The sequence below is a fragment of the Hylobates moloch genome, unplaced genomic scaffold (genome assembly GCF_009828535.3).
Source record: "Hylobates moloch isolate HMO894 unplaced genomic scaffold, HMol_V3 SCAFFOLD_4, whole genome shotgun sequence".
Lineage (NCBI taxonomy): Eukaryota > Metazoa > Chordata > Mammalia > Primates > Hylobatidae > Hylobates > Hylobates moloch.
In genome coordinates this window covers 49,427,113-49,455,067 of record NW_026652279.1, presented here as the reverse complement: position 1 = coordinate 49,455,067, position 27,955 = coordinate 49,427,113, and the positions used below count along the sequence as shown (strand labels likewise).

At 39.3% G+C, this 27,955-nt stretch overlaps 1 protein-coding gene, 1 long non-coding RNA gene and 1 pseudogene across 6 annotated transcripts in view; all 3 read left to right on the top strand.

Annotated features, from left to right (window-relative positions):
- Positions 1–5,101: 5,101 nt before the first annotated feature.
- LOC131383387 (uncharacterized) lies at positions 5,102–10,633 on the top strand. Its single transcript, XR_009213376.1, has 3 exons — positions 5,102–5,166; positions 8,859–8,996; positions 10,602–10,633. It is a non-coding gene; the product is annotated as an uncharacterized LOC131383387 (long non-coding RNA).
- A 793-nt stretch (positions 10,634–11,426) lies between these two features.
- The window catches only part of CD200 (CD200 molecule), a 31,247-nt gene continuing 14,718 nt past the window's right edge, over positions 11,427–27,955 (top strand). The window contains exons 1-4 of one of the 5 annotated variants that reach the window (XM_032150194.2): positions 11,427–11,538; positions 19,499–19,580; positions 24,114–24,440; positions 27,010–27,282. In XM_032150194.2, the coding sequence (XP_032006085.1) occupies positions 11,527–11,538; positions 19,499–19,580; positions 24,114–24,440; positions 27,010–27,282 (694 nt within the window). In that variant the 5' untranslated portion in view covers positions 11,427–11,526. Of the gene's footprint in view, positions 11,539–12,901; positions 14,306–19,498; positions 19,581–24,113; positions 24,441–27,009; positions 27,283–27,955 lie in introns of those variants that run through there. The other 4 variants (XM_032150195.2, XM_058437516.1, XM_032150197.2 and 1 more) reach the window with 4 other exon arrangements.
- LOC116466498 (large ribosomal subunit protein eL21-like) lies at positions 22,407–22,929 on the top strand (annotated as a pseudogene).

Genomic DNA, 27,955 nt, shown 5'->3' with positions numbered 1-27,955 from the left:
CTCTAAACATAAATTGTAAAGATTTCATGGACATTTATCACTTCCCCAATCAATACCCTTGTGATTTCCTATGCCTGTCTTTACTTTAATCTCTTAATCCTGTCAGCTGAGGAGGATGTATATCGTTCCAGGACCCTGCAATAATTCCATTAACTACAAAAATTGTACAGCATGTGTGTTTGAGCGATATGAAATGTGGGCACCCTGAAAAAAGAACGGGATAACAGCAATTGTTCAGGGAATAAGAGAGATAACCTTAAACTCTGACCGCCGGTGAGCCAGGCAAAACAGCCATATTTCTCTTCTTTCAAAAGCAAATGGGAGAAATATCGCTGAATTCTTTTTCTCAGCATGGAACGTCCCTGAGAAAGAGAATGCGCACCTAGGGGTAGGTCTCTGAACTGGCCCCCCCCGGGACGTACCTGTCTCTTATGGTCGAGATTGCAGAGGTGAAATAAACTCCAGTCTCCCATAGCGCCCCCAGGCTTATTAGGAAGAGGAAATTCCCACCTAATAAATTTTGGTCAGACTGGTTGATCTCAAAACCCTGTCTCCTGAGAAGATGTTGTCAATGACAATGGTGACCGAAACTTCATTAGCAATTTTAATTTCGCCTCAGTCCTGTGGTCCTGTGATCTCACCCTGCCTCCACTTGCCTTCTGATATTCTATTACCCTGTTGAGTACTTGATGTCTTTTACCCACACCTATTTGCACACTCCCTCCCCTTTTGAAAATCCCTAATAAAAACTTGCTGGTTTTTGTGGCTTGTGGGGCATCATGGATCCTACCAACGTGTGATGTCTCCCCCAGATGCCCAGCTTTAAAATTTCTCTCTTTTGTACTCTGTCCCTTTATTTCTCAATCCAGCCGACGCTTAGGAAAATAGAAAAGAACGTATGTGATTATCGGGGCAGGTCCCCGGATAAGGTTGAGGCTGCAGTCAGCCATGATCATGCCACCACACTCCAGCCTGGACAACAAAGCGAGACCCTATCTCAAAACAAAACAAAACAAAACAGCCAACATGAGAGTGCAGAAGATATCCCTTCAATATACAGATTTCCTTTCCTTTGGATAAATATGAGCATAAATCACAAGCATCCATTGACAAGCCAAACAACCATCACCACTCTTCAGCGTTAAAGAATAATGCATTCTCCCCTTCCTACTTCAACAGAAGATCTAAGACAAGCTTTGGAGCAAATACTCTTAATTCCTTTATCCTGTAGCCTAGAGTTTTGGTGACTATCTTGCCATGAACTATACAACTTGAATATATTAATGAATTACTGGGAGCCACAAAGACGGTATCCCAAATATCTGTACGAAAAAAAAAGTTTTTCTGGCTTGTCAGAGAGCTTTAAATCAATAGTAGTCTCATCTGTGCTCTTTCTACGTACCATATACTTTTAATTTGAGCCTTATAGTCCAAGACATTTTAGGTTCTATACCATGATCTTCTGCATTTTCAAATTAATGGGCTACATTTCAGGCTTCAGTAAGTTAAGGAAAACATGCACCTGTTCCACTGAAATGTTTCCTCTTTTGTCATGGCTGCATCCTTTTTAAAACAAATTCTTACAAATTTTGTAAGAAGACAAAATGAGTTACATGGTATCCTACTCCTCTCCCTTTTCCTAATTACTCTGGTGATTTCCTCTGAAAAATGTAGGCATGATGAGTCTAGGATCTTTGTGTCTGTCCCACTTTAGATGCCAAGCTTCATAAACAAAGCTGTAACAAATTTCAGTATTAACTATGGACTAACAGACTGATGAATATCAGTATATCACTTGGGAAAATCAAACAAGATTTACAAGATTTATTTATCTGCAGGACATGTAAGGAAGTTCACAATCAGAATATACAGGAAAATGATCGGAAATCCTTTTTTTTTTTTTTTTTTTTTTTTTTTGAGATGGAGTTTCGCTCTTGTTGCCCAGGCTGGAGTACAGTGGGGCAATCTCGGCTCAATGCAACCTCTGCCTCCCAGGTTCAAGTGATTCTCCTGCCTCAGCCTCCCGAGTAGCTGGGATTACAGGTGCGTGCCACCACACTCGGCTAATTTTTTGTATTTTTAGTAGAGACAGATTTTCACCATGTTGGCCAGGCTGGTCTTGAACTCCTGACCTCAGGTGATCCACTCGCCTAGGCCTTCCCCAGCTCTTGAGATTGGAATATGCCAGTTGAATAGCCTATGTATCTTCCATCAATCTACTAGCTAGATATCAGTTAATTTTACTTCTTATTGAAATACAAATGTCAGTAAAGAAGTTATCAACTAAGAAAATGATTCTTCCTTGCTTAGTTTTGTAACAAATATTAGCAATATAAATCCCTAATTCTGTTGAAATTCTCATATAAGTATTTCTTTCTATGCATTGTTGTTGTTGACTTTAAGGATGTGTTCATATTTTACCGCCAAACTCTTCACATTCATCCCCCTCCACCTGTTTAGAATGACTATGTAGTATCTTCTTGAGAAAGACTATTGGTAAAATCTAGAAACTGAGACAAAATGATGTCTGAGCAGTCAAAAATAAATGGCACACCGGATCACATGCACTCTCTAAATAACATTTCAGAAAAGAACTACTAAAAAAAGATTTCTCTTTTCCTTCAATGGTAATGAAAATTCAAAGCAGCAAATTTAAAAAGAGTGAGAGGTTACTGTAAGCAGGAAAATTACAGCAGTCTGGCAATTAGGAAGAGGACAGAGAAAAAAGCCTACTGTGAGAAGACCTAAATATGCAAAATGCAAAATACTTCATGTTAATGTTAGCAAAAACTTACTTAAGGGCCAACATAAATTGTATATGTTCATTTTTATATCATATCTAAGAAGCATCATTGACAATTACAGTGATGGCTTTTTGTTAATTTTAAACTGCAATAAAAAATGTACATTTTAGGCCGGGCGCAGTGGCTCACGCTTGTAACTCCAGCACTTTGGGAGGCCGAGGGGGGCGGATCACGAGGTCAGGAGATTGAGACCACGGTGAAACCCCGTCTCTACTAAAATTACAAAAAAATTAGCCGGGCGTAGTGGCGGGCGCCTGTAGTCCCAGCTACTCGGGAGGCTGAGGCAGGAGAATGGCGTGAACCCGGGAGGCGGAGCTTGCAGTGAGCTGAGATTGCGCCACTGCGCTCCATCCTGGGCGAGACTCCGTCTCAAAAAAAAAAAAAATAAATAATGTACATTTTATTCAGAGGGCTACATGAAGACATGTCAGTAACACAATTTGGTTACACTTTGGTCAAAGTAGCTATTTTTTAAAGTGTTGATGCGTGAAAAATTGTTTTTCTTGAGTGTAGTCACTCGAGTGAAAATTAAACTTGTTTCTCACTTTTTCCACTTAATCATGGTATATCTTTGAGTGATTTTCTTAACGTCACTGAGACTGCGTTTTCTCATCTGTACCTAATAACTGCACTTACCCAGATAATGTGAATAAATGGTCCCTATAAAATGCTTATAGCATTACTTAGTACATTCATCTTGAATATCTATTATTATTATTATACATTTATTTTCTGAGGTTATTCCAGACTCTGGAAATTCCATTTTAGTAATATAGTCAGCAAGTGACTACACTATACTTTATTATTAAACTTATTTATAAATATATAATTATAAATTTATATAATTCTTAATAAAATTAATTTATTATTTATTACATTATATTATATTTTGCTTAACCATTTTTCTATGATAAATATTTAGGTGATTACCTATTTTTTCTTATTCTTGAGAATGTTAAGATTATATTAGATGTTATATATCTTTGAAGAACGTGTAGGAATTTGAATATTTGTTAGTTTTTTTTAATAAAGTAAAATATGGCAAATCTCATATAGTATTAATTTTAATGTCAAAGAGGCAATGGCAAATCAAAAGAGCATTACAGATTAAAGGTATCAAGAGGGCAATACAGTGTATAGAAAAGAAGTATAGTCACAAAGAACGTTTCTGATTTGTGTTTTTCAGGTACATCTAGTTCTTCTATTTGTCTACCTATAGGTGCGCTCATAACATTTTAATTTATTTCATGTGTTGTCATCATTATCCTCTGTATTACTCTGAGAAGCAAGATGTTACCTGTTTGTGAAAAAGAGGGTGAGTGAAACAAGGCTAGTTTTAATCATTAAAAAAAGAAATTCCAAGGGCTCTGGCAAAATCCGTCATGAAAAGAGTTGTTATGAAAAAACTCTTCCACATGCTTGGTAATTCCCGCAGTGAAGGGTATATCTTTGTTAAAGTCATAGTTTACTCTGGAATATTACAAAGGTAGGCTGTTAGTTATCATTAATACTTATAGTAAATTGAGTTTAAGAGTCTTTATTGAGGACAGATTTTTGCACGAGAGAATACAGACCACAGACAACTGGTGGGAGGAAGCTCATTGAGAGGTAAAAAAAGGTAGAGACTGGAAGGAGATTTTTCAAAGAGACTATTGCAGTAGTCAAGATGAGAGTTGATGGTGGCCTGGACTAGAGTAGCAGCAAAGGGGACTGAGGGAATAAGGACAAGTTTAGGATGGCAAGATTTGCTGAAGGAACAGCTGTGGTAAAAGAGCAAAATATAAGAATTGTCCTGATGATTGTTTTTTGGTGTTAGATGAAGAAAACTTTTACAAATATGGGAAAGATTAGAGGAAGAACAAACTTTAGAAAGAGAATCCAGAGTTCAATTTTGAACACGTTAATTTTGAAACGCCTATTTTACATCCAAAGGAATAGGTTAATTATCTCTATATATGAATCTGAAATATATGGAACATATAAGGACCGGTGGTTTAAATTTTGGAGTATAATGAATAGACTCTTCAACGGGACAAATCATAGGTTATGACTCTCACTATTATAGAGTGGAAATAATATGCAAGTTCTGTAATTGGAGTATTTTTATGCCCAACTAAGCATTTGAAAATATACTTTGGTCAATCTCAAGAGAATTTGAATCTGACTCTCCCAATTTTTTACTCATAGCATACTCTTACAAGGTACTGCCATGAGGGGGAGTGTTTGGGCTGTATTCCTCTTATGGATGGACACATGCCTGTCGCTATATCTCATATATATATCAGAATATGTGTGAACCAATACTTCATTTGAGACAGCCTCACATGGAGAATGTAATGAGCCATTCTCTTCTCACATACAGGTAAATTGGAAGGTTTGGGATTTTGTTACTTTGTATAACAATTGTGAATTGTAGGCCGGGCGCGGTGGCTCACGCCTGTAATCTCAGCACTTTGGGAGGCCGAGGTGGGTGGATCACGAGGTCAGGAGATCGAGACTATCCTGGTTAACACGGTGAAACCCCGTCTCTACTAAAAATACAAAAAATTAGCCGGGCGCGGTGGCGGGCGCCTGTAGTCCCAGCTACTAGGGAGGCTGAGGCAGGAGAACGGCGTGAACCCGGGAGGCGGAGCTTGCAGTGAGCCGAGATCGCGCCACTGCACTCTAGCCTGGGTGAAGGAGCAAGACTCCGTCTCAAAAAAAAAAAAAAAAAAAAAAATTGTGAATTGTTATTTTGTACAGTTCAAATTTAAGATTTAACCTTCCAAATTAAATCATGCATTTGGTAGCAACAATTATTTTAGAAATAAATGAAAACAATGATTTGGTTAAATATATAATCGAATTTCATGAATTACTGGTTTCCAATGAGGTTATATTAATATTAATGTCTTTGAATATTTCTATTCATTCCCTGATTCAGGTCCCCTCCAATCATCACCAATTGAATGACTGCTTTGATTTGCATTTTTTCAGATTATTGATAAGTATGAGCATGTATTCATGTATTTTTTAGCCATTCAAGTTTCCCCTTCTGTAAAGTTCTTGTCTATGTCTTCAAGTAATGTCTGGTTGGCTGTTTATATTTGCAAATTTTTTTTTTTTTTTTTGAGACAGTCTCGCTCTGTCACCCAGAGCTGGAGTGCAATGGTGTGATCTCAGCTCACTGCAATCTCTGCTTCTGGGGCTCAAGTGATTCTCCTGCCTCAGCCTCCCAAGTAGCTGGGATTACAGGTGCCCACCACCATGCCCAGCTAATTTTTTGTATTTTCTTTTTTTTGAGACGGAGTTTCACTCTTGTTGCCCAGGCTGGAGTGCAATGGTGCGATCTCGACTCACTGCAACCTCTGCCTCCCGGGTTCAAGTGATTCTCCTGCCTCAGCTTCCCAAGTCACTAGGATTACAGGTGCCTGCCACCATGCCCAGCTAATTTTTGTTGTTTTTTAGTAGAGAAGGGGTTTCGTCATGTTTTGAGGCTGGTCTTGAACTCCTGACCTCAGGTGATCCACCTGCCTCAGCCTCCCAAAGTGCTGGGATTACAGGCGTGAGCCACAGTGCCCCTTTTTGTATTTTTAGTAGAGACAGGGTTTCACCATGTTGGCTAAGCTGGTTTCGAACTCCTGACCTCAAATGATCCTCCTGCCTCGGCCTCCCAAAGTGCTGGAATTACAGGGGTGAGCCACTGTACCCGGCCAGAAATTTTTTATATCTTAGATCCTTTACATACTAGATATTAATTACTTCTCCCTGTTTGGCATCACTCTGTTACATTTTTCAGTTATACCATTAGGGGAACAGAGTATTTAATAGAAAACCGAAAGTCCACTTTTTGTGGATAAAAAGTGTATGGATTTAACAATGTTAAGTCAAACTATAAGTTGTTAATAAGTTTGAGTTTGGGGCATTGATGTCTTTATAGTGGAATTTCCTTCAGCCATAAATACTATTATCCATTTATTCAAGTCTTTCTAAATGTCTTTTAGGAAGGTTTTACAATTTTCTCAATGTAGGTGTAATTTTTGCTAGGTTAATTCTTTAGTACTTTTAATTTATTCACTATAATTAATGATATTTTTTAAAATGTCTAGCCGGTTATTATTAGTGGTTTAGGAACATTTTTGGATTTTTTAAGTTAACCAATATTGGGAAACTGTGCTAAACTCTGTATTTAAGTTTTTCTGTTGATTTTGATTGTTTTTCATGAAGTTGATTCTCTCTCTTACAACTAATGACAGTTTTGCTTCTTTCTTTCCAATTGACACCTCTTTTTATATTTAATACCTGCAATAGCAGTTATCTTTTTCTTGTTTCCGATTTAAAAGACCATGTCTACAATTTCCTTACAGTTAAATATGACATTTGCTGCAGTTTGATCACTAAGCATAAAGTTAGGAAATATTTTCTTATTCCTATCTCCTTTGTTTTTATGATAAACACGTTGTTGAACTTAAGAAATAATTTACTGGTACTTGTTGAGATAATCATGGTTTTTCATAGCAATTTACTAATATGATAAATTATATTGACAGTTTTCTAATGTTAAGCCATTTTGGAAATTGCTCTGCTTTATATTTATAAGTAAAAGAGGACTATAATTTTATTTTCTTGGATTATCCTTTCCTGGCTTTAAAATTAAAATAACACTAGCCTCAAAGAAAGATCTTAGTAATTTTATAATTCTCCCTTTTGAACATGAATAAGATAGATCTATTCCTCAACAATCCTCTAGGTCTGTTATTTATTTATTTATTTTGCAAAGCAAGTCTTTGATTTTGATTTACTTGCTTACTAAGTTATTGGCCTATTTAATTTTTAAATTTTTGTGGCCAATTTGCCACTTTCAGAAATTTATTCATTTTGTGTAAGTTTTCATATGACTGTTCACAATATTGTTTTGTTATTTTTGCTATTTGTTGCATTAGTATTAGTTCTCCTTTTTCATTCTATATTGTTACTCTGTATTACAGAAATAATTTTCTGAGTATTACATGCCACCGGTTTGATCAATTAATCTCTAAAAAAATTATATTTATTCTATTTGTGTTTGTTTTTATTGATTTCTGCCTTTAGTTTTATTATATTTTTCCTTCTCATTTTGTTGAGTTCCTTGTTTGCTTCTTTTGCTCAATATTGACATCTGATATAATTAAGGTGATATATTAATTCTGAATGCTCCTTTAAATCTGTCCAATAATTTTAAATGTCATTTTTTCCTTTTTCCTGCAGACCTTTTTTAAAAAAATTATGTAAGCAAATTTCTTCTTTTTCAAAGAGTTTTTAATACAATGTTTATGCTTGATTATGGCTGGGAGATTTTCCCCTTTTGAAGGGGTGGCCTGCCCCTCCACACCTGTGGGTGCTTCTCGTTAGGTGGGACGAAAGAGTTGAGAAAAGGAATAAGACACAGAGACAAAGTGTAGAGAAAGAAAAGCGGGGCCCAGGGGACCGGTGCTGTGCTTACAGAGGACCCACACCGGCACCGGCCTCTGAGTTCCCTTAGTATTTATTCATAATTATCTTTACCATCACCGGTGCTGTGCTCTGAAATGTATATGCGAACATCTCCATAAACCTTTTAGCAGTATTGCTCCAGCAAGCCCCACCTTATTCCTAAAGGCGGTTTTCTCCTTACTCAGTAAACAAAGCACACAAAGGGTTTTACCTGGAGATGTTCCATCGCCCCAGGGACGGGCAGGAGACAAATGTTTTTCTTTTTCTCTAGATTTAAGAGAATGGTGATGACCTTTAACCATAAGCAGCCTTTAGGCACTTGTTTAACAAAGCACATTCTGCACCGCCCAAAATCCTTTTAACCTTAAGTCACCACAGCACATGTCTCTTGCAAGGACAAGGTTGGGGGTAGGGTCACAGATTAACAGCATCTCAAATACAGAGCTAAATGGAGTCTCTTATGTCTACTTCCTTCTATATAGACACAGTAACAGGCTGATCTCTCTTTCTTTTCCCCACACCTTTTGTTCACTCTTCTGTGTCCCAAGTCTCTTTTAACCTAAAAATGTTGTTTTTAAGCTATTTTTTTTTTTTTTGAAATAGGGTTTCACTGCATCACACAGGCTAGAGTGCAGTGTCTCCATCATGGCTCACTTCAGCCTCAACCTCCTGAGCTTAAGCAATCCTCTCATCTCAGCTTCCTGTTTAGCTGGGACTACACGCATGTGCCACCACGTTCAGGTAATTTATTTTTATTTTTTGGTAGAGACAGGGGTCTCACTATGTTGCCCGGTATGGTCTTGAACTCCTGGCCTCAATCATTATGAAATTGGTTGCTTAACTCTATAATTTGAATCTGGATTTAAAAATAATAAATATAAGATTTTATTTTTTAAAAAATTAGAAAATAAGATTATGAGAGGTGAGGAGAATTATGCTAAGGTATACGTGTTGGGAAATTTAAGAAATTGACTTAAAAAAATAAATATATGTATTGTCCTTAGTAAGTTAAGAGAAAACAGTAGAATAATAAAATATAACTCTTAATGTAGCAAGATAATATTTAGCCTAATGAAAGATAAGACAGAAGAAAATATACTAAAATGAAATATAAAAAAATTAAAAGTCCTATTATATCAGTAATTACAACATACAAATAGGTTAAGGCTGGGTGCAGTGGCTCACAACTGTAATCCCAGTAGTTTGGGAGGCCAAGGTGGGAGAATTTTTTTTCCAAGTGTTCAGTTAATATTTCTCTAATAGAGGAAGGCTAAAAATAAAGTGATAGGAAAATATATGGGAAAAATTAATGTAATAGAATGATGTACATATGCTTATGAAAAGACATGTATAAGAATGTTTATAGCACCACTATGAAAAATGCTTCCAATTTGAAAAACAAAGAAATGTTAATTAATAGAAGAATAGATAAATAAATTGTAACATACAGTATTTATAGAATAGGATACTATACATCAGTGAGAATGAATAAGCCACACTACAGGCAATAACATGGATGGATTTTTAAAATCTACTGTTGAGTAAAAAACCCAGACACAAGTGAAGACATATGCTATGATGCCATTCATATAAAATTCAAAATCAGTTGAGCCTAGTCTATGGTGTTAGAAGTAGGAGAATAGGGGCCGGGCGCGGTGGCTCACGCCTGTAATCCCACCACTTTGGGAGGCTGAGACAGGCGGATCATGAAGTCAGGAGATCGAGACCATCCTGGCTAACACGGTGAAACCCTGTCTCTACTAAAAATACAAAAAAATTAGCCGGGGGTGGTGGCGGGCGCCTGTAGTCCCAGCTACTCCGGAGGCTGAGCCAGGAGAATGGCGTGAACCCAGGAGGCAGAGCTTTCAGTGAGCTGAGATCGCGCCACTGCACTCCAGCCTGGGCGACAGAGCGAGACTCCGTCCCTCCCCCGCCCAAAAAAAAAGAAATAGGAGAATAGGTCAGGTGCAGTTGGTCATGCCTGTAATCCCACTGCTTTGGGAGGCGTTGGCAGAAGGATCATTTGAGTCTAGGAATTTCAGGTCAGCCTGGGCAACACAAGACCCCATGTCTGGGAAAAAAAAAAAAAAGCTGGACATAGTGGCTGCACATCTATCGTTCTAGCTACTCTAGAGGCTGAGGTGAGAGGATCCCTTGAGCCCAGGAGTGAGTTATGATCGCACCACTCATTCCAGCTTGGACCACAGAGAGAGACTTTGTAAAAAGAAGCAAAAACAAAACCCCAAAGCTTTGTCCCAGCTCCTTATGAGAGGGTGGTAGTAGTAAAACACAAAAGGCTTCAGGAGGTGAACATTTGATGATTTCTTTGTCCTTTTTGTTTTTAAGAGCCAAGAACTCTGGAATAAGAAGAAGACGACGAAGGAGGGGGGGAGGGGGTGGAGGAGGAGGAGAAGAAAAGGAGAAGGAGGAGAAGGAGAAGGAGAAGGAGGAGGAGGGCCGGGTGCAGTGGCTCACGCCTGTAATCCCAGCACTTTGGAAGGCCGAGGAGGGCGGATCATGACGTCAAGAGATCGAGACCATCCTGACTAACATGGTGAAACCCCGTCTCTACTACAAATACAAAAAATTAGCCGGGCATGGTGGCGGGCGTCTGGGCCACAGAGCGAGACTCCGTCTCAAGAAGAAGGAGAAGGAGAAGAAGAAGGAGAAGGAGAAGGAGAAGGGAGAAAAGAATCCTTATCATTAATGCAAGTGGAAGGAAACTCTTCACCAAAGAATTGATCACGTCACGAAAGGTGAAATCATTGCGGAATAGATTGCTTAAATATATAATTTGAATCTGGATTTAAAAATAATAAATGTTAGTTTTTTCTTTAAAAGAAAAAGTCCATTGGTTAAATTCAGCTTGAATCCTTTGCTACTACATCAAGAGCTAACAGTTCAACAACTGATGTCCACAACCTCCCACCTCATTTCCTTTCTCAGTCCAGGTAGCAGGAAAATGGAAAAAAAAAAAAAAAGATTTTTTTTTTTCCAAACACTTTCTCAGTTTCCCCAGTGGTCACCTTTGAAAAGGGAAAAATGTCTGAAAATAGGCAAAGCTGAATATAAACATCATTTAATTCCCCCCACACAGACAGCCTCCGCTCCTGTGAGGGCGTGGGGAAAAGGGAGTGGAAGAAGGGGGCTGGGGAGGAGGAAGAGGCGGGAGGTGCGGTGGGGGCACAGGTGACGCTCCTCCCGCCTCCCTAGCAGAGCTCCAGGCGCACATCCGCAGTCAGCCACCTCGCCTGCGCCTCCAGGAGCGAGGATGGAGAGGCTGGTGAGCGGGGCCGGGGCTTGGGAAGGAGGGCGCAGGGCGGGCGGCGAGTGGAAGGCGCGGAGCTTCGGCTCTCGCCACAATCTGGTCGGGGGACTAGATCAGTGGTGTTGATGGCAGCGCTTTTCTCTAAGCGCTTTATCTTGCTGAGAAGCGGATTTTGCCTTCCAAAGGGTGGTTTACAGGCAGCTGCTGGCGTCCAGATTCTCCATTCCAATTGCCTGAAAAAAAGATGCACCAGGCCGGGGCTCCGGGGGCGCTTGATCCGCGCTGGCGAAGCTGGCGCATCCTCCGGGCAGGCTCGGCTCGGCTCACTGGCTCCAGCTCCCAAAGCTGGGGAGGCACAGCCTATTTTAAACTGCCCCCAAAAGGGAAGGAGAAATGCTGTATTGGTTCCATGCTGGCACCAAAAGCTGCGGCGGAGATACAGGTTTCCAGGCTCGCTCTCTCCGGGAGTGCTCCTGCCTCTCCTCTTTGTTATGCAGCCCCTTTCTCCCTCCTAGCCCTTGCCTGGGGGAAGCCATGAAGGATCAGTTAAAGCTGAAGCTACACTTGAGAGAGCTGAAATGCTCTGTGATCATAATACTTTGAAGGGTTAACCCCGGGTATCTAGAGAAACAGACATTTTGTTTATTAGGAACCAGCATACAAGACAAAAAACGGAGAAGGTTTTCATATACCCCATTGGTATATGAAATCCAAATACAATGGTATTGGTATAAAAATCCAAATACAATGAATGCCTCAAGATAATTCTTTCATGTATGGTTTGTTGGCAAGACCACGTAGCCAATGATTTCACTGTCTTTCTTAACAAAGGAGAATGGTGGTCTGTGAGCTACGGTCTACTGCAAGCTAGATACTGTTAATCTTCTTTGTAACTATCCTTCTAAAAATGAATTATTACCTCGTTTTACACATAAACAGGCGGAAAGGCTGATATTTCCAAGTCCTTGTGACTACATGTGGGGTAGTGTGGATTTGGACATAGAAACTTGCTGAGAAAGAGGCATGAATAGGGGCAATATAGCTACCAGGTGGGCAGCTGTCTGGTAAGACCCAGGTTTTTGTGAACCCTGGACTGCATGGCAAGGGTTATAAGTGGGCTTCTTTGTTTTCAGGACTGTAGTTCCCCCTATATGATTTGATCGATTAATTTTTTTAGCTACCTAACACATATTGGCGTTTACTATAACCTAGGCTCTATACTAAGTGCTTTAATTTCCTAATTCTCATAATAACTGTGAGATAAGGGCAACATTTATTTAGTTCTTATTCGTACTGGCAGTATTCTAGGAGCATTATATACTACTTCATTTAGTCTTTTTAACCATTAGATTGGTACTATTAATTTTCCGGAGTCTCAGAGAGGTAAAATGATTTCTTTTGCTCACAAATCTAGTATTTGTTTTAGCCCCAGTCACCTCCCTGTAAATATATAAATACTGTTGTTTTCAGATTGGTCATATCTTCAGTTATTCTGCACGGACTCGAGGAAAAAAAAAACTGTAAAATAAAAATACGTATCTATTTAAGAGTAAGGCTTTCCTTCTGATTTCCTTTGCCTCAATCACTGTGTTTTGTTTCTTAACATTGCTGGCTCCCAGTCCACAATATATGGTTTGGTTTGGTATGTATCTGCTTTCTCTCTTGTCCTAAAACACAGATTTTCTCTATGAGAGCTTGTCCATTCTGCATTCTTCATCATGGCCTCTGCTGGAGCCTGGATTTCCACGTCAGAGAGAAGCCTAATGGTTTAAAAAATATCACATCGATTTGGAATGCCAGTATCCGTCTCCACAATTGCCTTAGCTGAAAATAAAACAAAATGTGTTGGGTGGGCACTGGCAATGGAGCCTGAGGAAACATTTTGCCTGATTTTTTCTGACTTTCCTAGATAATTAGATAGGATAAAACAGTCTCAGTAACACTGAGAAAATTATCGAGTTATATTTTTTTTCACTTCAAAACCAAAGCCTTTGTGAGTATAATACCCAGCAGTCGACAGGCAGAGTGAGCAGATCTTTGTAGGCTGTGAGTATGTATTCAGGCAGCTGAATCATCTTGGATTTCTCAAAGAGCAGTGACTATGTTATTAGTCTTAGACCTATGAAGACAGGAAGAGAAGTCACAAGGAAGGCATAGCATGCTTATGGTATGCTTGAGTATCGAATATAAAATATATCTGCAAAGAATAATTTGTCCTAATGGCACCTTCAGATGATATAATCTTGAATTCTCTGTAGCCTTAGAGATGTAAGGAAAAAGCAACTTACATCACAAAGATCAGTATTACTGTATACTATGATGCCACTGCATGGGGTCTAGGATGAGAGTCTAAGTGATTGGTTCTCTCTAGCTGAAGACAAGAAGACACTCAGGTATGTGGCAGCACTTGGGATAGGCCACGGGGAGGTGAGACATCATTCCTTCCAGGACATCTATCCTGAAAGATCCATCAGGAACACTGTGATGGAGATAGTGATGGAGACTCCCTGTCTCTGGCAGTTAGTGAGTGCTGAAGAAGAGCCCTTTTCCAGCAGGCCAGTCTCTAACATGATGCTGGGTCTTCACCCAGACCATGACAGCTCTGGTGCTCAACACACACAGCCACCTCCAGGGTACAAGTTGGCCCCAAGAGAGCTGAGACAATATTGGCTCCAATTTTTATCATCTCATTGATCTCAAACCACAGACCCTGACCAGGACAATTGGGGGCCCTCTCCTTACAGCTACACTCCTAGGAAAGACCACCATCAATGATTACCAGGTAATTTTCTACCCCTACCTATGAAGGGACTTGGTTAGTAACTTCTCTTGCTAGAGGAAAAATGAAGCTTATTATATAAGATTAATGTTTGTGAAACACCTGTTATTTGGAATTGGTTTGGTACTTCCTCTTGAAATTTCCCTCATTAAGTTTAGGTCATGGCTGTTTCATAAGGAAAGAAAAGGGCATGTATTGACCAGAATTAAAATTAACAAATCCGTTGAGTAGGAGGATATTAGAATTGAGTGGCTCCCACTGGACAGGAAAAGGAAGAGAAATCCTTGTGGCAGGTAAAGGAGGAGAGATTTAGATCCTTGAGAACTCCGTTCCCCCACCCACTGCTCCTAAGCCCACAGGAAGAAGGCTATCACAAGACAATAAAAATCCCAGAAAAATTGAAAGACAAACAGAAAGACCCAGCTTGGAGTGATAAGGAAAATGAATTCCAGCAGGGAAGTCATTGTATCTAAAAGGAATGGCAAAAGAATGGCAAAAACAGGGCTTAGTTAAGGCAAACACTGAGAATGAGGGGATGGGATTCCCACAGGTAGAATACCACCCTTTAACAATGATCCTGACCTTAAAGCAAGGTCATTTAAGTGATTATGGTCCAATGTTCTAGAAATAAGCTTCAAATTATAGTCGCAACAGATGGGGCTAAACAGGAGCCGATCAGAACATATAACTTCAGAAAAGGATGCCCGTGATGAGTTTATTAAGGAAAAAATGGTCAGGACATCCCGCTAAAGCAACAGGATTCAGTGGATATTGAGGTTCTTGGGAGGCAATGAGACAGGCACAAAGAGACCACTACTTAATGGAAGACTATGATCATACTGCTAAATACCATAAAAGAATAGACAGAGCCAAATAAGAGACTGTTTCTAATGAAACAAGCAGCCAATGTCCCAACCTCAGGAATTTAACTCAGTCTGAGAAAGAAGAGTAGTTTCAAAACTGTCAAGTCTGCTTTAGTGCTATGTTTTTTTTCACTGACAAGAATCAAAGACTGATAGCTGGGGGAGTGGCTGGGGGTGAGGGGTGTTGACAGGTAGTAAGCATGCTGGAAACAGTGTCTCAGGGTGTGGGGTATATGGTGAGTGTATTTGGGAAGTAGTCATCTTTCAAACTGGAAAGCAGATGGGTGTGTTCAGACAAGATCTGGAAGTTGTGGCATGGCAGACAAAGGGAGATAGGACCCCTTTGGCACTGGAGGCAGAGGCTTGAATCTTCTTGGAGCACTAAAATTTCCAAAAGACCTAAGCAGAAAATGCTTCCGAAGAGGAGGATCTGTATAGCAAGATGACTGTAATCAGGCTCATAAAAGTAAGACCTTACATAAATACAAGTGAGGGGGAAGACATTTCATGTAGGAGGAATGGCTCAAGCAAAAATACCAAGGCGGGAAATTGTGTGGTGCATTTAGAAGTAGAAAAGGCTAGCTGGCAGGGAGGGGATGCATAGGAAGGCAATGGAAATGAATTTGCAAGAACGAAAACGGGCTAAGAACTTTGAACAATTTTCTCTAGATAGTTAGGGGCTATAGAAGAGGATGGCATCTTGTGCAAAGAGGAATTTAAGGAAAATTAATCTGTCAATAGTGTGTAAATACATAAGCTGGATAGTAAACTTAACTAAGTTAGGGACTATATCCGCCTTATGCACCATTGTCTCCAAAGTACCTACCATAGTGCCTGGCATGAAGTCAGACTCAATAGAGATGATTAATAATAGAATAAATGAAAGAAGTACAGTTGTCCCTTGGTATCCATGGGGGCTTTGTTCCAAGACCCTCACATATACCAATTGGTGGATGGTGCAAGTCCCTTATATGAAATGCTGTAATATTTGCATATAACCTATGCATATCCTCCCATATATATAAACTCATCTCTTGATTATAATTCCTAATACAATGTAAATTCTATATAAATAGTTCTTATGCTGTATTATTTAGGCAATAATGACAAAAATCTATGTTTGTTCAGTGCAGATGCTTTTTTAAAAAATATATTTTCCATCTGTGGTTACCTGAATCCATGGATACAGAACCCACAGATACAGTGGGCCAACTATATTGGCAAAAGTTCAGTTCCAATAGAAGACAAGACTACTGCACAAAACACTTAGTGTTATGAGCTGAGACTAGGGTAGTAAAGAACAGACACTTCACATGGGTACCAAGGAACAGACACTTCACATGCAAGAATCTAATGTGTAAAGTGACTAATTTCATATCTAGGTAGGGGAAAAATGATTCATCCTGGATGACTTGAGTGCCTGGGAGATAAAAGTACAAAAAAGTAGCTGTTTTGGGTAAAATGATGATTAATTTGATGTTATTCATAAATTTAATTATTCATCATTCGTTCTTTTTTTTTATTCAACTGACAGCATCTTAGGCAGAAGGAAAGATAAAAGAACTAATGTAGGAAATAGCTTGGTAATTTCAAGTCATTGAAAGAATGGTGAAGTGGAGCTTGGTGTTCAAGGTGGAAAGCACAGTGACATGAGATTGGATAGCATATTTGTAGGTGCTGAGCTGCAGGTAGTGACAGATGGGGTCACGCTTTATTATTAGCAGAGCTTCTAGACAATGACTTGATGGCTTTCAGAGATTCCTTGGCTCTGTGGAAACCAGTTTAAATGCTTTTTAAAAACAGCTTCAAAATTGAATTTAACATATTGTTGCAGGACAATGAAGCAGGGACTGCTGTGTGAATAGCAGTTTGGTCATTCCTCACAACAATGATTTGGTCATAGGCAATAACAATGTACTTTTGTGATGATGTGTCAAAATTTTTAAACCAACAAAACTTTATACATAGGAGAGGCAAGATAGTGTGGTAATTATGGTTATGAGCTCTGAAACCAGACTGCCTGGGTTTAAATCCCTTCTCTGTCACTTCACAGCTGTGTGACCTTGGGCAAGTTACTTAACTTCTCTGTGCCTCATTCTTTATTTTGAAAATGATGACAATACTAGTGCTTCCTGCCGGGAGCGGTGGCTCACGCTTGTAATCCCAGCACTTTGGGAGGCCGAGGCGGGCGGATCACGAGGTCAGGAGATCGAGACCGCGGTGAAACCCCGTCTCTACTAAAAATACAAAAAAAATTAGCCGGGCGTGGTAGTGGGCGCCTGCAGTCCCAGCTACTCGGAGAGGCTGAGGCAGGAGAATGGCGTGAACCCGGGAGGCGGAGCTTGCAGTGAGCCGAGATCGCGCCACTGCACTCCAGCCTGGGCGACAGAGTGAGACTCCGTCTCAAAAAAAAAAAAAAAAAAAAAAAAAATTATAGTGCTTCCTATATAGATTTATATGAAGTATTGGATGAAATGCTTTATCTCAAGTGCTAAGAACAGTGCCTAATACATAATAAATGTTCAATAAATGTTAGTATTAGTGGTTTAGTAACCTTATGCAAAATATAAGTTGGAGTATTATTTTAATGTATCATCTGGTGTGATTTTTTATTCCAGTACTTTATTTTTGTCCTCTGGTTTTTCAAATCAGACGATTAAGCTTCCATTGCCTTAGAGAAGGAATACTAAGCAGAAAATAAATTTTAGTTTCAAAAGCCAAAATTTTGCAATACCAAGAGACTTGGCATTCCAGTTTCAAATGACTAAATGCTAAAAGATCAAGGATATAATGTTCATGCTAGAAAGGGTTATTGGATGAATGCAGAGTGATGGAGGAACCAGCTTTTCTGGCTCAGGGAGATAAATATTTTGTAGGCTGGGAGAGCAAAATGGGGCTGATTGATGTCTATGCTCAGATACCAGTTTGCATCCCCAAAATAAGGCCCCGTGCCCAGGCCCCAGACATGGGAAGTTCAGGAGAGTAGAAAATAGAACCTGCAAGTAGTTGTCAAGATCCAAGAAAAAAATAATACCTGTGTCTCACAGTCCCCTAAAGGGACTGTAGGAAGCACCATGCTTGTCCATCATGGCAAGTGAACAGTAAAACAGAGATGAATTGATACACAGGAATTTAGGCAGAAAGCCTTGTAGAATTTCCTTTCATCCAGCACAAGGGGAACCCAGGGACAGCCTCGAAGAACATGAGCAAGCACCAGTTCATCTTGTGAGCAATAATTGCACAAACTAATGACAGTGATGACTTGAGGGGAACACAGCCATTTTAGCAAATGCTAGCATAATAGATGGTTGTAATCAATGATTAGCAGTCTTGTCTTATAGCTGGGCATTTTGTGAACCCCCAGGAATGTAGACGCAATGCTGGAGATTGGGACAATTATGGGGTATTGTGGTGGTGAAAGACTGAATTGACAGAGATTATGCAACATTGATTGGAAGTAAATTCTTATCTCCAGTTGGAATAGTAACTGAAATAAAAATAAAATTCAGTTAAAAACAGATAAAAGTTATATTTTTTACTCATCTGTATTATGAAAAATAGAAATATAGAAAAAATAAAGGAAAAAGTTACATTTCTTGCCTTTGCCCCTTAGTATGAACATACATACAGACCATATGAATGGATCCATGGCACTATTGCAGAGAAAAGTTCAACTGCCTCTACCCTGACTTATTATTTTATAGAAGGATGATGCCCAGAATAGCATTATCTTAAATACTCCCATGATTTATAAGAAGGCCAAGGATTTCTGCCCAGACACATGAAAATAAGTCAGTGAAAGAAAAAATTAAAGCCAGTACTGGTTTTTAAAACATGCAGTTTATATAAAAGACTTGCAGAATTAAAATCAACCTCAACAAAATTCAAGGCAGTCAAATAATGTTCTTGAAAAGTGGTTACCCTCTGAGTTACATTTTTAATATTAACAGATGTGGATTTTTTGGGAAGTGGATGCTGTCTAACATTTGTATTCTCAGCATTTTCTGTATTTATTTAAGGCAGTTTGTTTTCCCCAGTGATCCTATGTTTTTGAGACCTCGCTCTTGACAATGGTGGTTTTAGAAGCAAGGCCCCAAATTGCCAGGGATTGCTATTGTGTTGGAGCCACCCTACTGCTTTTCCCTCCTCATATCCTGAGCATGCTTTGTTATTTCTTCCATTTATAACCTCAAGTTCTGCTCCCACAAAACCAAAATTCTCTGGGGGGTAAAAACTTAGCTACAACATTCCCTGAAATAGCGATTAGATTGACGCTTCCTTGGATTTGTCCAAATCCAAACCCCCATTTCTGTACTTTGCTTTCTGTCTTCAGGTGATCAGGATGCCCTTCTGTCATCTGTCTACCTACAGCCTGGTTTGGGGCATGGCAGCAGTGGTGCTGTGCACAGCACAAGGTAAAGAAGCTCAATTCCCCTTCTTGGAGCCCAGCAAACACAATTTCTGGGGTGAAGACATTTAGCCAGTATTGTTTGTGCTGTGCTGGTTCCATTTGTCTGCATGAATGATTTAAGCATGTAATCTGCCTGGAGGAGTTGGAGTGATTCTTTCTGCTTTCCACATTTTTGTTTTCGATGTAGAAGCACACTTTGATATTTAGAAGCCGTTTCCATAGTATATGAACCAGACTTACGAAAAAATCCTCTATTTTAAAATGTCTTTTTCACTTACTGAATTGAATTACAAATAATGATTTCCTCTGTTTTTAAAGATATGGGAATGCTTGAATTCAATCTTTTTGGAAAGTAATCTGGCAGTAAGCCTTAAAATTGGATGTGTTACCTTTTTACAGAAAAATGTAGAAAACAATGAAATGTAGAAGTTATATAGGCTCATATTATCTGTTATATAACAAATTTGGTTGTGCCATCTACTTATCTACTGAAGTTCCTAGCTCTTCCTCCTCAGTTCCTTGGGAGGCCACACTCACTTTACCACTGGCCTTTTCATCACTTGCAGTGTGATGTTGCTCAGCATCAGCCTCCACAGATGTGGGTGATGCTGGTGAAGATCAGGTGGGCTTCATGCCCATCTCCAACTCTGGTCCATAACATTCATCACAGGACTTATCAACTGACCAGAGGAATCTAAGTGAGATTCCATAGAGGTAGCAAAGAATTGTAAACTTCCCCTAAACGATTTCTTCCATGGTCAAAAAGAAAAAAAAAAAAAAACTCATCTAAGAGTTGAACTCTAGTTTCGAGTCCCCTTTCACTCTGCCTTCTAAAAGCAGTAATTTCTTCAAATCTCTGGTCTGCAAAATCTCAATAAACTTTCAAGAAACCTCAATCCTAGCAACAGATAGTTTCCCAGAACTTTTCACATCTTCCAAGAGTACACATCATTTAGTTTTGAATTATGCAATACTCAGGTGTTCCAACCTGTATTTGTTATACCCATCTTTCATTCCCTGATGTTGTGGGGGAGTTGCTTGTTTGCTCAGCCTTCTTTTTTTTTTTCTACTTATACTTGGCAACATTTTATCCAGATTATCAGTCTTTAAAAACAAGTCTGGATGCTTGTGATCAAGTTTACGTTTTGTGTACCATTTTATTAGTGTCTTTATCTTTATTAATTCACTGCGATATTTGAAAGGGAGGGTAGGAGGTCTGGAAGTAAGTATTCATTTTTCATTATCTCTTCTTTTCTATTAAATGTTGCTAGAATTAAATGTTTCTCTGAGAACTGTCTTTCTTTTCTTTCTTTCTTTTCTTTCTTTCTTTCTTTCTTTCTTTCTTTCTTTCTTTCTTTCTTTTTCTTTCTTTCTTCTTTCTCTCTTTCTTTCTTTCTTTCTTTCTCTCTTTCTTTCTATGAAATTTCACTGTCACCCAGGCTGGAGTGCAGTGGCACAGTCTCAGCTCACTGCAACCTCTGCCTCTCGGGTTCAAGCAATTCTCCTGCCTCAGCCTCCTGAATAGCTGGGATTACAGGTGCCCGCCACCATGCCTGGCTAATTTTTGTATTTTTAGTAGAAACAGGGTTTCACTTTGTTGGCCAGGTTGGTCTCAAACTCCTGACCTCAAGTGATCCTCTCACCTCGGCCTCCCAAAGTGCTGGGATTACAGGCGTGATCCACTGCACCAGGCACGTCTTACCCATTTCTATAGATTTTTAGCATATTATGTTCTCATTGTCATTCAGTTATAATAATTTATGATTTTTTCTATGTTTTCTGGTGTACCTAAGACTTAAAAGAAGTATGTAAATTTCTAATTTTATTGTATTATGAACAGTGTTCAAGGCCATACATAGGGTAGCAACTTTTTTGTGGCCTATTTTGAGTTCAATTTGGAGGAATGTTTTATGTGTGTTTTGAAAAGTTTATACATCCTTTCTTTGAGTAAAGTGTGTGTGTGTGTCTGTGTGTGTGTGTCTTATGATATCTTTATTCATTTAGTATGAGTTCTTGGGTTTGTAAAGTTTATTATTTCTCTTTCATTGTATTGACTTTCTCAAAAGTATGGCTATTTGTTATTATGTTGAGATTTTCCATCAAATAATTTATCATAGTATGAGTTGCTAATATTGGAGAAGGGAAGAAATTTATATTTATACACAGAGAGAGAGAGATCTACATACATATAAAGTATATAGTGTATATAATATAAACATATAAAACATTGATAATATTAAATACCTAAAGTATATATATAAATATATATTGTTTTTCAAATTTTCTTTTCTTTGTGACATGGACTTACCTTGTCACCCAGGCTGGAGTACAGTGGTGCGATCATTGCTTATTGCAACCTTGAACTCCTGGCCTTAAGCAATCTTCCTGTCCTATGCTCCTGAGTAGCTAGGACTACAAGTACATGATGCTACAGCTGGCTAATTTTTACATTTCTTGTAGAGATAAGGGTCTCATCTCTTGCCCACGCTGACCTTGAACTCCTGGCCTCAAGTGAGTCTTCTACTTTGACTTCCCAAAGCACCAGGATTACAGGCATCAGCCACTGTACCTGGCAGTTTTTCAAATTTCCTATTTAACTTTTTTGCTTTTACAATTGTTTAAATATATTAAATTGAAGGTTCTCAGTATGATTGTGGATTTAAATTTTTTTCTTTGTAATTCTATTAGTTTTGTTTTATATATTTTGGAGTTATGTTGTTAGGTGCATAAAGGTTTATGATTACTATAATAGATCTGATTTTAGATTGTTCCTTTTATCATTTTGAAAAACACTTTTGCCCTTTCGGCCAGAACTGCCATCTTCCAGTAATTCACCAAAATAACAAACACAAAGGGAAAGAGGAGAGGCACCCGATATATGTTCTCTAGGCCTTTTAGAAAACATGGAGTTGTTCCTTTGGCCACGTATATGCAAATCTATAAGAAAGGTGATATTGTAGACATCAAGGGAATGGGTACTGTTCAAAAAGGAATGCCCCACAAGTGTTACCATGGCAAAACTGGAAGAGTCTACAATGTTACCTAGCATGCTGTTGGCATTGTTGTAAACAAACAAGTTAAGGGCAAGATTCTTGCCAAGAGAATTAATGTGCATATTGAGCACATTAAGCACTCTAAGAGCTGAGACAGCTTCCTGAAACGTGTGAAGGAAAATGATCAGAAAAAGAAAGAAGCCAAAGAGAAAGGTACCTGGGTTCAACTAAAGCGCCAGCCTGCTCCACCCACAGAAGCACACTTTGTGAGAACCAATGGGAAGGAGCCTGAGCTGCTGGAACCTATTCCCTATGAATTCATGGCATAATAGGTGTTTAAAAAAAATAAATAAAGGACCTCTGGGCTGTAAAAAAAAAAAAAAAAAAAAGAAAAGAAAAATACTTTTTTCCCTTCTTACAGTGTTTTTGTCTTCCATTCTTTTTTTCTCTCCTTTTAGAAGTCTTGCTGAACTGATTTTGGAACATTCGAGTCTACTTATTGAATTTTTCCTTAATCCCTTCCATATCATTATCTCTTTGTGCTACATTCTAGAATAATTTCACAGCCTGTTCTTACTTTTTGCTAATTTACTCTTCAGTAGCATCCATCTTGCTAAGTCAGCCAATCTGTTGCAATTTTACATTTCTCATTTTCTATATCTCTAATTTCTACTATTTGTAATGCTTTTATTACACTTATATCATCACATGTATTCATGTCAAAGTATTTATTGTCTTATGATGTCTTTATTCATTTTGTATGAGTTATTGGGTTTGTAAAGTTTATTATTTCTCTTTCATTGTACTGGCTTTCTCAAAAGTTTGGCTATTCGTTTTTATGTTGAGATTTTCCATCAAATAATGTATGATAGTATGAGTTGCTAACATTGAGGAAAGGAAGAAATTATCACCATAGCATTTAGTGAAAGCGGAGAGTGTGTAAATTATTATTTGTGTGCCAAAGCTTCAAGATCCTCCAGAACATTGTCCCATAAATCTCTTCACCTATGTTCCTATATACACTCTTGCTTCTTGGAGGCAAACACCTCTGTTCCACCTGTTTCCTTTGTAGATTGTGTGTGTGTGTGTGTGTGTGTGTGTGTGTTTGTGTGGAATGCATAGGGCTGCTCCATCTTCTTTACTTGAAGTGGTCACTCTGCCTGTTATCCTTTGGCCTTTTCCTGCTCTTTGCTTCTACTTCTCCAAGCATGGAGAAGATTGGTGAATCTGCTATCCTACCTGGCAGTTTACATCTTCAATCTCATTGTACCTACTTCGCAGCTTACACAGATCATTCACAATTTCTTGTAACTGAGAGTTGCTTTCTTGTTTTTCTACTCTGCTACTATTCTTTAAAGATTGAACAAACATTTGAACCTATCTATTTCTCTGGCATCATGTAGGAATGTAAATAAATGTTTTCTTCTTTGCATTTTCTCTATCTTTTCTATATTTGACATTGAATATACATTTTATTTATAATCAGGAAAAAGTGTATGTGTGTTACAATCTTTAAATATAAATGTTCTTTTATGATTCCATAGTGCAAGTGGTGACCCAGGATGAAAGAGAGCAGCTGTACACACCTGCTTCCTTAAAATGCTCTCTGCAAAATGCCCAGGAAGCCCTCATTGTGACATGGCAGAAAAAGAAAGCTGTAAGCCCAGAAAACATGGTCACCTTCAGCGAGAACCATGGGGTGGTGATCCAGCCTGCCTATAAGGACAAGATAAACATTACCCAGCTGGGACTCCAAAACTCAACCATCACCTTCTGGAATATCACCCTGGAGGATGAAGGGTGTTACATGTGTCTCTTCAATACCTTTGGTTTTGGGAAGATCTCAGGAACAGCCTGCCTCACCGTCTATGGTGAGAGTCTCTGAGAATCATTGTCTGTGTCTGGAAATACTATTTTCAAGAATGTTTGGAACATAGCCATAGTGCCCAGTTTTTCAGGATTTTAACCACAGAAAGGGTCATGAGAAGATAGCCTTTCATGTCTACTATAGCTGTGTTTATTATTATTTGGAGAGTTCTTGGGGCTACACTGAGTTCTTTGGCTGGAGCTATCTTTTCTCTGAGGGATCCTGCTGTCAACAGGAGAAATTTGAGGACAATGTTGAGGGCAACAAGTTCTCCATAAGCAGTGATATGATTCAGACTTGGCTTTGCCCACTAGCAATCATGCGACCCTAGAAGGGTCCTATCCACACTCCACTGGAGTTTCATTGTCTGGACAATAAGTGTGAAATAGATCATTTCTAGGGTCACTTACAACTTCAACTTTTTGGATCTAAGGACAGAGCCAGATTGGACTAGCCTTGAGCCAGTTATGATTGTCCTTCTCATTTTGCTTGGGGAGATAGCTCTTTCAGGATTGATAAGGGCACATAGAGCAGAGCCTTTTCATACCTGAAATGATGCCAACTAAAGATATAACTGGGCAAGAGCATTCTTTTAAAATCCAAGAGGCTTAGTTTGATGAGATTCTTCTTAACTGACACACAGCTGAGATGAAAGATTAGGAAGTGGGATTAAGAGATTACTTCCGAGCGTGGCACACATGGCAGTAGTTTTAGTGAGTAGAGGACAAACTTATGGTTATTAGGAATATTAAGGTGAGAGTTTAATCATGCCAATAATATTGCCCACAGGGAAGAAAAGGCTTAGTAGGTGAGAATGCAAGGGAGATAGGACAATGCCAAAAGAAATTTCTTTTACTTATTTTGCCTATAATGAGTCCTCTCTGTAGAATCTTATGTCGTTTCTTTCTTGATTTCCACTTCTTTCATTCTCTCTTTTTCTGTTTCTCCTCCCTGTCTCCTTCCTTCCTTTCTTCCCTCTCTGCCTTCCTTTCTTCTTTCCTTCCTCCTATCTAATTTTTCTTTTTTTTCTGTCATATTTTTCTCATTTGTGTTCCTTTTTATTCTCTTCCTCTTTTCCTCTCATCTTTCTTTTAGTCTCCTTCCTTCACTCATAGACTTTTGTATTTTTTTTTCCTGAAAAGCAGACGTCTCTGAGCTTTAAAGCTAGTAATTCTGTTCTCTTCCACACTGACCTTTTCCAGCCACAACTTATAACTTTCATGTAAGCCATTCTTCCATACATCATAGGACCTCAACACTCAGTCTGGCCCATCAACCATATTCATATTTTTTCACTTTTGTTTCCCTTCCTCCAGTGCTCACAGACATTAGTAATCTTTTTTTTTTTTTTTGAGACGGAGACTCGCTCTGTTGCCCAGGCTGGAGTGCAGTGGCGCAATCTCGGCTCACTGCAAGCTCCGCCTCCCGGGTTCACGCCATTCTCCTGCCTCAGCCTCTCCGAGTAGCTGGGACTACAGGCTCCCGCCACCACGCCCAGCTAATTTTTTGTATTTTTAGTAGAGACGGGGTTTCACCGTGGTCTCGATCTCCTGACATCATGATCCGCCTGCCTCGGCCTCCCAAAGTGCAGGGATTACAAGCGTGAGCCACCGCGCCCGGCCCAGACATTAGTAATCTTAGCCAGAGCCACAGTTCCATAGCCCTACTTCCCCAACCCAGTGTCATCTACCTGCCTCTTGAACCTATAAGCACAGCCCAGGCTTTCAGTTAGCACTGCCATTTAATTATCTTGTGGGCTCCAAAGCCAACCACAGAAAGACAAGTTTACGTTTGCTTAGAAAAGAAAAATTCTATATTCTAACAAAAATGAACTCACTAGTAAGGGGATTTTCAAAAGGTTACAGGCTACAGCTGGCCTGAAAACAATTTTCTCATGAGCTAGTTATTTTTTCTTAATTTAATCAGGTGATTTCTAATGCTCTTCCAAGAGTCATTTCTTGATTTCTATGGTTATTAGCTATGAATTCCAAATTCGCACTTTGTGTAGCTCTTCCAAAAAGGGATTTCCCAGCTCTCCGCCATGCATCTAATTCACTGGTCCAGCTCCAAGAAGAAAATGGCTATCTCTAAGCAGTAGCCTTTCTATGGGCTCTCTGTTCCAAAACTGCCCTAGTGCCTCTGATAGGTACAGGACACATGTATGGCAGTGCTGGTTGGTGGTTATTGTCAAGCCATTTAAGAGGAATACCTAGAAGAAGGCAGAGATGCTGCATTGCCCCTGGAAGAGAACAGAATAATTAGGACTGTTTGGGAGAGAAGAGTATCATCTGACTTCTCAATACTCTATGTCCATCTGACAAATTCTGCTACAGACAAATTACAGAAAGGGTCTTTCTCATCCCAGGTTTATACTAGGCCAGTCTCCATCCTGCAGATCAGAAAATTAGACACAAGAGGAACTGGAAAGTCCCCAGTTTGGGTAGGATATGCCACACTATCTTTCTAGCCTCCATTATCTTTCTATAAGCATATTTCCTTCATCTCTCTGAGAGACTGCAGGACTCAGACCAGGTGCTTAACTGATAACAGATCATATTTATTTTTTGTCCCAGTACAGCCCATAGTATCCCTTCACTACAAATTCTCTGAAGACCACCTAAATATCACTTGCTCTGCCACTGCCCGCCCAGCCCCCATGGTCTTCTGGAAGGTCCCTCGGTCAGGGATTGAAAATAGTACAGTGACTCTGTCTCACCCAAATGGGACCACGTCTGTTACCAGCATCCTCCATATCAAAGACCCTAAGAATCAGGTGGGGAAGGAGGTGATCTGCCAGGTGCTGCACCTGGGGACTGTGACTGACTTTAAGCAAACCGTCAACAAAGGTAAGAGAAAGTGAGCAAGGTGGCTGTGGTTGTGTCCGTGTGCATGCATCTGGAAGGCAGTGAATGTCCTGCAGAGGTTTTCAGCCTCTTAGCATAATCTATTTGGAGAAAGAATGGGGCAAATAAGGAAAAAACAAAACAAAACAAAAATTGAAGAAACAAATAAAGCAAGTTTTACTTTCATAAATGTGGTTCATTGCCCACACACCAAATGCTGTTGCTGAGATCCATTCATTTATTGATTTCTTCCACTCTACTAACGTAATTAGGTCTGTTCTGGGCCAGACTTTGGGTTGAACACGAAAAGTGCAGCAATGAGAAAAACTCAGTCCCTAAGCTTCTAGTCTACTAAGGAATAGAGATAAATGGATGGGCAATTGTAAAACTGTGCATTACATTCTCCAGTGAGAAAGCTATGATGCACCATGGGAGGATTGGAGGTTGGGAAGGAGGGGCTCAATCTGGGGGAGATTTGGAAGGTTTCCTGGAAGAAGTGACATCTGTGATGAAATCACTGTATAATCTACACTGTGAGAAAGCGACCTATCTGAAGTGCTTTCATCACCCATTTTAAAGCAAACTGTCTCCTCTCCAAATCCCTTTTTGCTTTCTTGTGTTTTTGAGCAAACTGTCTCTGGGCCTCATAGATACAAGAGGTGAGAATGACAGAGGA